General features: G+C 48.5%; 1 protein-coding gene across 1 annotated transcript in view; it reads right to left on the reverse strand.

Moving 5' to 3' along the window:
- Positions 1-8819, reverse strand: part of PIAS1 (protein inhibitor of activated STAT 1) — a 53918-nt gene extending 45099 nt beyond the window's left edge. The window contains 2 exon segments of the mRNA XM_054642163.2: positions 8680-8765; positions 8768-8819. Coding sequence (XP_054498138.2) covers positions 8680-8765; positions 8768-8804 — 123 coding nt within the window. The 5' untranslated portion in view covers positions 8805-8819.
- Between the last annotated feature and the right edge of the window lie 1389 nt (positions 8820-10208).

Genomic DNA, 10208 nt, shown 5'->3' on the forward strand with positions numbered 1-10208 from the left:
AGATGGAAGAATATTGCAGGGAGGGGATTCCTCCCACTTTGCCCTGTTGCTGCTTCTCCTCACTCACACATTTCCAGGAGCTGCAGGAGACACCTCCAGGCCAGATGGACCCTTGGTCTGAACCACCACAGCCACTTTTCCATCCCCAAAAATCAGTTTCTAACACGTTTGTTTTCAGCAATTTCCTCTAAAAGCCAAGTGACATCGTCGAGGGCCTCAAGTAAAAATGTCACTGCAGAAGAGAAAGAGACATTTTACCAGCAAAGAGGCAAAAGTAGAAATTAGCTGAATGAAAACCTGGGTGGACACCCTTAGAAAAATATTATTTCAAATCCTTGTGATTCAAACCAACAACAGTTCTGATACTTGAAATGAAAAAAAAAAATCCTGAAGCCCTGCCATGGAGTGGCCTCAGCAGATTCACAGATGAGAGGCTGTTAAATCAACACAGAACCTACCAAAAAGAACAGCTTTGTTTCTGTCCCACGTTCCTGTGCTGTGCATTTCTAGGTGCACTCACAGCTCCATCCAGAGCCTGAGCAGAGCTGCCTCCAACAGCTTTTCCAAGAAGCTGAAAATCTCCACAAATACTTGGACTGCTTCAAAGGCTCTTATTTTGCACCAGGGAAACGAGATGCAACATCTGCACAGAAGTGAGATCATTTTGTCAAGGGAGTCTCGAGAAACAAGATGAGGAATGAATGTATCAAAAACATTCTCATCCACACAACTCTTCACAGGACTCTCCTGCAGCTCACATCATGGATTTTACCTGAACCAAATTACCCCTACTGCATTTGGCTTCTGCTTTTTACAAAAAAAAAAATACAGAATAGGGAGCTGCACCTAAGCTAAATTGCCAAGGAAAACTCACTTTGCTGCTATTTTCATCCTATATTCTATTTTGCACACTAACTAATCATTTCTCAGTTGGGTATCTTGTAGAAACCATCCTGTATATCCCATTTGCAGTTGAGTATCTCGTATAAGCCCAGCTCAGAAAAGCCAGGCCTCTAAGTTGTGCCCAGCACGAATTCCTGAGAACATTTCTCACGTGTTTGCACACTCCACTGACTGTGACCACAAAAGATGCAACTTCAGGTGTTGCAGCCAAGCGAGCAGGAGACTGAGCTCAGTTTTCCAGGTGCTTTAGAGCCACGGATTTAACAGAGAAGGGGAAGGAGTAGGAGAGGTTCAAAATGAACATGAATTTCATGGAGCCTCCTGGTGAAGAGCTGCGTGTCACCTTCTCCCCTCTTATGAAATTTCAATTTTTGGGAGCAATTCCCACCTTTCCCTTGGTATCAGTGGACAGTCTCAGGAACTACTTTTGCACACTGCTGAGGATGTGCAAGAACAGAAACCCTCAGGAGTACAAACTCCTCAAGAACGACGCCGTGGCATGGAATCACCCGCCCAAATCCCATTCCCAGAAATTCTGTGTCAAAGAGGTGAGGTTCCAGCAGGATGACCTGGCAGCAGGTTTGGGAACAGGACTCGTTCAGCCTGGTGGAGAGAAGGCTTTGGAGCAACCTCCTGGCAACCTTCCAACGTGTCCAGGAGGTCACCACGGAAACAGCCACGATCCTCCCACTGAAACACAGCACAAGCCGAAGGAGGAGGCTCAGCATGAAGACCAGAAAAGCCAAACCAACCCTGTTTTCACCATGAAAGCAGCTAAGCCAGGGAAGAGGCTGCCCACAGAAATGGTGCCATCTCCATCCCTCAAGTTTCACAGACCAGACTGGACCAAGCCCTGAGTGACCTGTTCTGACCCCACAGCTGATCCTGCCTGGGCTGGAGATTGCCCACAGTCCCTCCCAACCAGAATCAGGATCAAGAAGGTGTCAAAAGGAAAGAAATACCATGAAAAACCAATGGGAGAGCCCTGCTGAACTCTGGTTTAAAGAATTCAGCATGAGCATTTATATTGGAGCTGGAAACTGGGAAAAAGCACTCAGGATACACCAGAACCAGATAAGGGACAGGGAAGGAAGTCCCTACAGAGATAAAGGGATGCTCCACCATTTGTGCAGGAGGAGCTGCTGCTGTGTGAGCCCCAAAGCAGGGCAGAGACAGGAGCTGCCCCCTGCTCCCTGTCCTGCTGTCAGGCCTCCTTCCCGGATGGAAATGGCCACTGGAGCATTTCCTGCAGCCCAGGCAGGGCCCAGCCATGTTTACTCCCATGGGTCCAGCCAGCTCATTCCCATTTCCTAACCCAAACACGGGAAGTTCACTGTGGAGCATCTGCAGTGCAGCCCATGAGGTGACAGCACTTATCTGTGTCCCCTAAATAAACCTCCACGTGGCCACAGAGTCCCTGCCCTGCTGCAGGGCCCAGGGCTCCCCTCTCCCCAAGCACAGCCTTTAGGAGGCTCCTCTTCCTTCCCATTAATTATCCTGCCACTTCCCATATAAATCTCTTGTATATCATCTCCCATAGACGTGAAGGTCAAGCTCAGGCTGACCTCTGGTCTAATTGTACCCTGGCTTTTCATTTCTTTGTTTCCCATATTCCAGACAAGCCCATAATACCCTCCCACTCCTCCCCAGCCTTGGAATCCAATCTGCAGAGCGCTCTGAAGGGACACAACAGACCAGCAGGGACAGCCACAGCCAGCCCCAGTCCCAAAGGGAAAACCAGATGAAGCAAATTGCTGAGCAGCTCCTGGATCAATGCAGCTGAACCAGCCACGGGAGCCTCAGCCAAAGAGGGACAAGAAAAGGTTTGAAGGGACAATAACATCCTGTTCACCTGGCTCCACAGAATTCTGCCTGAAAACCTGCAAGATCAGAGCAAAACTACCATCTCCTGGCCCCATCCATTCTCAAAGCTTTAATACTTCTAGTTTGTCTTGTAGCCCCCAAGCTTTTAATTTACTTTGAAATAGCCACATTTTATGGCAGTGACTATGTTTGAAATGGCTTTGATAGTGTTGAGTAAAATTACAGATATAAGCAGCCCTTTGTAGGCTCCTTTCTCCTCCTCATCCCCCTCCCTTGCAAAAGATTTTTGAATATCTGCTCTCTCTACTCACTCTGCTTTTAAGAAAGGCATTTGTTTCCATGAACAGACTGCTACTGAAGGTACTGCGTGCAATTTCTGCATCATAAAATCCAATCATCTCCACTTTAAAAAGTCCAAACCAACACTCTCAGCACTTACTGGTCTGCACAGAGCTGGAGCAGTGACAGAGCACAATCAATACCTGAGCTTCAGCAAGAGGATCCCAAAATCCAGCTGCCCCAGCAGTCACTCCAGATGGGCATTTCCCCTTTTCTCCTGCTCGAGAACAACACAAACATTTATTTGTGATTCTTGCAGGCACAATTCTGCTAACCAGAGGTGAAGGGGGGCAGCACAAGCTGAGGCACACAAGGTATTTACAGAGAAGTTTTTCACGTAAAAGCCATGTTTGCATTCTTCCCTGAAATCTGGGGTTTTCAAAAGGCTTTTACTACTTTTTATGGAGGGTGATAAAGCCAAGTTTTCCATTAGAAGGGCACCTGTAAAGCAAAAGTTTCTACACTGAAAGCACAGCAGCAAAAGCAAAGAGACATTTCTGACACAACTTCAGCTCTGGAGGTGAAATTCTCTCCTCATGGAGCCAAGAGCCAAACACCAACACCCTGTGTAAGAGAAAAGCCCCAAGAGAAAAAAATCTATTCTCCAGCCACAAATCCTCTGGGACACTGAGAGATCCAAAACTTAACCCTCTCAAAATGCTGGTTCCCAAGCAACCAAAGGACTACGGCTTCAAATTCCATCGTTTCAGCAGAGCCCAATGCCACAGGGATGGAGAGCACCAGCCCACCTCACCCCAAGCTTTAGGACAAACAGGAATTCCAGGAGATGCTCCAAAGGGTCAGAACCACCCTAAGCTTTAAAACAAACAAGAATTCCAGAAGATGCTCCAAAGGGTCAGAACCACCCTAAGCTTTAAGACAAACAAGAATTCCAGGAGATGCTCTAAAGGGTCAGAACCACCCTCACCCTAAGCTTTAAGACAAACAAGAATTCCAGGAGATGCTCCAAAGGGTCAGAACCACCCTCCATCTAAGCTTTAGGACAAACAAGAATTCCAGGAGATGCTCTAAAGGGTCAGAACCACCCTAAGCTTTAAGACAAACAAGAATTCCAGGAGATGCTCCAAAGGGTCAGAACCACCCTCCATCTAAGCTTTAGGACAAACAAGAATTCCAGGAGATGCTCTAAAGGGTCAGCCCTCACCTCACCCCAAGCTTTAGGACAAACAAGGTTGCCAGGAGATGCTCCAGAGAAAGGACAGGGCTGGGGGCATCTCAGAACAATTACAGGCAGCACTCGAGCCTCAAGTGCCTGAAGCTCTGGTTTGGTTTTCACTCTAATGGCTCTGAAGAGAGCTGATGAGAGGCTGATTTCCCTGAGAAGAGATTCCAGGAACTGCAGCCCACCGTGCCAAACGCATTAGGGACCAGTGTGGCCTCCCTGGGCTCTGCTGGATGCAGGGCAGGCTCTAAAGCACAGCACTCAGGCTCCATCCCTATAAATAGCCCCAGGATCAGAGGCAGCCCAGCTCCCCACACCCTGCTCCGTGGGATGCTGGTCACCGTTTCTCTTGTGTGCCCCCATCCATGAACATTCTCACCAATGGCCAGGCAATCCTGAGCACTTCTCCTCCCTGCAGGAACATTTTTCTTGCCCAATAAAGCTGAATAAGGTGCATCTCCTGACTGCTTCTAACTGGGATTCCCAAATACCTTTATAGCCAAAAGAAAATCATCTGTATATCCATTCAAAATAACCACTACAAAATGCTGGTGCTGATACCTTCCTCCTCAAGTCAATTTGACTTGCACAGACCCAGAGATCCTCCCAGGATGGGGAAGGTTTACCCAAAGTTTTCTGGCACTGTATTTATGTGCAGCATGCAACAATCTGCGGTTTCTTGGCCATAAAAAAGGGTTATGGATTGAGGCTTGCACAGTTCAGCTGCCAATTTTATCCCTCTGATATCTGCAACCCCAGTGCTGATGACCTAAAGCTCAAAAAAAAAGATACCCAGTCCAAAAACCAGTGAAAAATACAATTGTGCTGGCACACACCAAATTAGAGCATGAGCAAACGTAATCCAAGGGCTCAGATAACAATGAAAAGTGGATTATATTTACTTTAATCTCAGCAACACACAACCTCAGCAACTTATAAAAGGATTAAGCAGGAAGAGCTCGTAATGCAGAAGTGTAAAATTCTAATTGAACACTGAAACAGGTAGATTATGTTTATTAAAATTAGGGATGCAATTCCACAGGTCCATTTGTCACTGTTATCCCAAAAGTGCCTCCCTGGATTTCAGGGAGGGGTATTTCCCAACTGAGAATATTTCTAAGTGGTTTGTGTTCCTCACCATTGTGTGGAAATGCTGTGATGAATTTTCATTCAAACTCTTGGCTCACTTTTTTTTAAGTATAAATTATGTCTAACAAGAAACACACCAGGGATCTCTTCAATCCCCAAAGGCACTTTCTTAAAAGGAGAGAGAACAAAGGAGAAAACCTCCCAGCATGTGCTTTCCAAACCAGCTTCTTAGGACAGTATCAAGAATGACAATACTTGAACATAAGCTTTTCTTTTTCATTCTTTGATCCGTGGTTAATTGAATTGATTATTGCAAACTGCGTAATGATTTCCAAAATGCTGGAGTGGAAGGCAAAGATCACAACAATCTAATAACCAATTTAAAGAGATGTAAGAAATATTGAAGGAAAGATTTAATCACTCAAGTATACTCCTTCCAATTAGAAAGAGCTTTAAATAGCTTACCTTGAGATAAATGAGAGTCTGGGTGCAATTAGACAGGAATAGTAATTAAGATCAGGAAAATTCACATATGCCTCAGCCTATGGAGTGAGGGAGAACTCTGCAGAAGAACAAACTTTGCAGTTACCTTATTTCAGCAGCAGAAAGGAGAACATACTGCTTCAATTTACCCCAACCTTCCTGAGTACCCAGGAATTCAGGAACCTCACAAGGCTGGGATCTACAAAGTTGTGTTTCATCTTATCTGATTTTTTTTTTTTTTCCCCCACAGAACAAACAATCCCAAATGGGGGCAAAAAAGGCTGAAAGGCTCTTGCTTGTGGTAAGAAAATAGATTACAGGAAAGGCAATTTCATGATTAAAACTCCATGAAAAATTGTGGCAAGTAAGACTGACCACTGTTTTTCTGGAGGGAGCAAGAACTTTAATTTTCCTTTGGCAATAGCACCCATCATATCACATTCCCTAATTTCCACATGCTCCCCACATATAGCCCCAGGGTTCTTTGCACAGGAAGGCAACGAAGTTTTAGAAACTTGAGTAAGTTTTTCTGACAAACTTTTTCTGGCCAGGCAAAAGAGTCCCAACCCAAGTATTACAGTTGATTTTAGTTTTTAAAGGTCACTAAACCTGAAATCAATCCCATTTGCTAATTAATCAGAGGAGAACCGTACAAGGCTTTACCTAAGAAAATAATTAAAGGAATTCACTGGTCATTCTTCAAAGAGCAGAGTCTTAATCACAAACCCTCCCTTAGCTACCTTTCAACTCTCAAAAAAACCGAAAACTAACTTGAAAAGCACGTTTTCTGGGGATTTACTCCTGCTTAAAAAATAGCCAGTGTCCCCAGCCACGATGTCAGGGCTTCCCACGAGCCACATTTTTCTGAGGAGCACTGAGCTCCTGCAGCACCTGAGAGCCTGGAGAGCTGCAGGGTGACAGCTCCAAGCCCAAGCAGGAGATTCTGTGCCCCCCTCTCCTTCCTGACAGAGCAGGACCCACCCACGCGCCTTTTGAAGTTTAAAGACAAAAAAAAAAATTCAGAAATGTCCTGAGGTCTTCCAAGTGTGAATTTATGAAGTAATGACTTTTTTGTTAAGCAAACTGCCGAGCTCCTGTCGCTACGGAAAAAAAGCCCAACTTTTCACAGAGAGCCATCCTCCAGCCCCTGCCTGCAAGTGCCACTCCGATCATAACCTGAGCAGAAAACTGAGACTGACAATAAAATAATAACTTTGCCATTTACCCTCCACACCCCTGAGGCAGCAACGGCGCTTTAGGAAACATAAATTAAAAAAAAAAAAAAAAACTCTGCTTTTTCTCTGCTGATTCTCAAGAAGGAGATTTCTTACCGTGATCAATAAAGAGGTTTGGAATGACTTTATTCCCTATCTCCCATCTCTTTGAACTCCTTTTGAATCCCTCTCGCTAATAAAGGCATCACATAAAGCCAAGCTGGCTGCTGTGCACCACGAAACTCTCGCAGTTACTTACCAAAACACACTATTCCATTTGCCACGCTAAAATTAACAAAAAAGTTGAGCACTGGAATCACATCTTAACCCTTTGATCTCGTTATGTGGGAAGCTGAGTTTGAAAAGAAAAAAAGGCTTAAGGACTACACAGCTCAAGCAATACAATGTGGTCTGAAGATACCCAGAAAAACGAAGGCCAGGGGAGGATTTAAAGGAGGATCTGAAGGCTCCTGACCCACACAAGCCAGAACACACCCAAGATTTTGATATTTCTTCACCTGCTGACAGCTCCTTAAGCATCTAAAAACGAAAGTGCACGATACCTTTGATACACAGAAAACTGAGGGAAAGACAAAGTATCTCCTTAGTCATACTTGACGTATTCCGTAGTTTATGCTACACATTTAACACGCCCGTGCCCGTACACATTTCATATCCACCTGATTCGTGCCGTTCACTCTGCCAACTTCAAGAGGCAGGAGCCCTCCTGGTGAATAACGACCCTGTGACAACTGCGAGGAAACTCTGCAACTTTTTAACACCCTGCAGGGCGTGCAGGGCTCAGTCTGCACCCACGCACGGCCTCAAAGCTCCCGCAAAGTTTCGGGGGGTCCTTTCCTCGGATTTTGGGGCGGATGCTTACCCTTACCACCCTCTATCCATGCTGCTTTTCCTCAGAACTGCTGATTCTCCTGCGCGTTAGGAAACGCGAAGTTCCGCGTCCGGCAGAGCTCCTCCCGCTCCTGCCCCGCGGGTGAGCGCCCAAACCCCCCCCCCAAAAATCCTCCAAAACCGCCCCAAATGCAGCGACCCCCGCCCGGGCAGCGCCGGCCGGGCTGCGGGGCGGCTCGGAGCGCCCCGTTTGCACGCGTTCCGCAGGATGACAGGGACGGCCGCCAGCTCAACACCGCGGAACTCCTCCACATCTGCTTGTGACGTTCTTTATTTACCGGAGGGGCGGCGAGCCGGCCTCCCCGGCGCGCTGCCCCCGCTGTCACCGCGGGCACCGCCGCTGCCGGGGGTCGCTCCCGCCGGACTCCCCTGCAAACTTCGCGGGGCGCCCGGGGCTCCGTCCCCCGCCCCGGCAGCGGCCGCGCCGCCCCCCGCGGGGGCTCCCCGGGCCGCCGCCCTCAGCCCGCGGCGGCGCGGCCCGACCCGGCGGGCGCGGAGCGGAGCCGCCCGCGCTGCCCCGGTTGCCGGCGGGGCCGCCCGGCGGAGCGCGGCCGGCGAGGGGGGGCGGCGAGGGGAGGCAGCTCCGCGCTCCGCTCCCCACCCACCCCGCCCCTCAGCCCTCGCTGCCGGCGGGGCTCCGCCGCGGCCGCCCCGGCGGGGCTCGTCTCGCCCCGGGCCGGTCTCGGCCGCGGCCCCGGCGGCGCCGCGGGGGGACCCGGAGCTGCGCTTTACCTTTAGTTCCGCACTGTCCGCCATCTTGCGACTCTGCGCGCAGGCGCAGTGAACCCCGCCGGGACACCGCCCCCCCCCACCGCCCCGCCCGCCCGCAGCGCGCAGCGTTTGAATCGCGGCGCCATTTTGTGCCTCCTCGGCCGGGCCGTCCCCGCCGCTCCGAGCCCTCGGCCCGCGGCCGCCGCACCCGCCGGGCTCTCGCTGCGGCTCCCGAGCCGCCCCGGGACGCCGTGTGGCCGCCACCCTGCCTGTAAAGTTTCGCCGTGCGCGGCGCGGCCCCCGCGGTGCTGCCGGCCTCGCTGCGCGCTCCGTGAGGGGCGCGGGTCCCTCCGGGCGGCCCCGGCTCCCCTCAGCCCCGCGGATCGCCCCAGGGGAGCGGTGGATGCGCCTTCCTGCAGTAATAAATAAATTGATTAAAGTGGGATTTTGGAACTCCGCTTCCTGCTACTTAATCCGCGGGCTTCAGACCTTTAGGAGTGGAACGGGATGGGGCTGGGGTACCTCAGCGGGCGCCGGCGGAACCTCCGGCTCCTGGTCTGCACCAAGCGGGAAATGATGAACTTTATTTCGGGGAATTGTAATTTTTATTTCCCTGGGCTAATGCCGAGAAATTCAGGAATCACCGTGAGTTCTCCCGGGTTTTCCTGTTACCGAGGAACAGCACTACAGGTGTTTTAGGAGTCCCAAAGAGCAGAGAATTTGGATCCAAATACGCCCATTCCGTGTCAATTTTGAATAAAATTTGTGCTCTTTCAACAGCAAGCCAGAGGGGAAAATATCTACCAAAATTCTGCCTGGCAAGATGACGGCATTAGTTGTGAATTTGGGTAGATTAAATATTAGTATTTAAGTCACTATAGCTTGATTCAGCTTCTTTCTACCTGTGTGTTATTCCATAAATATAGATCACCATGACAATTTTTCTCCTTGGCCTTCACCTTAATGCACAGAACGGAACAAAGAAAACAAAATTTCCTATTTTTCCATAGCTGCCATAAAATCCATCATCCTACATTCAGAAAGCACTTAGATTATGGGCACTGAAAATAAAATAAAGCTTTAATGTCCCAGCTCTGCAGATTCAAACAAGGCGTGCAGGGAACCTGGGGTAAGATAACCACGAGTGGTAGTTACAGAATTTAAATTTGAAACATTTGACTCAGAGGGTTACCCAGGATTTAAAATTAGGTAGTTTGTGTTAAGGGAAGAATGGGAGAGAGGTGCCAAATGTGTTTAAGGAGCTTTTTGATACAATGCTGGTTATTGGTAAGAATATTTATATGAAGACCTGAAGAAAACAACTCCTAGTAAATAGGGATGACAATGGAATGGTATCAGGATGTGTCACATCCCATCATTCCAGGACAAAACTGGATGGATTTTGACCAAGGTGGACAAGTCACATACACTTAACCTAGAAAAGGAACACATATAAATTATATTAACATATATAAATAAATATATGAACATATATATAAATTTTATGTGTTCAATAAGCAGATTTTTGATGGCATCCTGTTTATGGTGAG

This window comes from Agelaius phoeniceus, chromosome 13 (genome assembly GCF_051311805.1).
Source record: "Agelaius phoeniceus isolate bAgePho1 chromosome 13, bAgePho1.hap1, whole genome shotgun sequence".
Taxonomy (NCBI): domain Eukaryota; kingdom Metazoa; phylum Chordata; class Aves; order Passeriformes; family Icteridae; genus Agelaius; species Agelaius phoeniceus.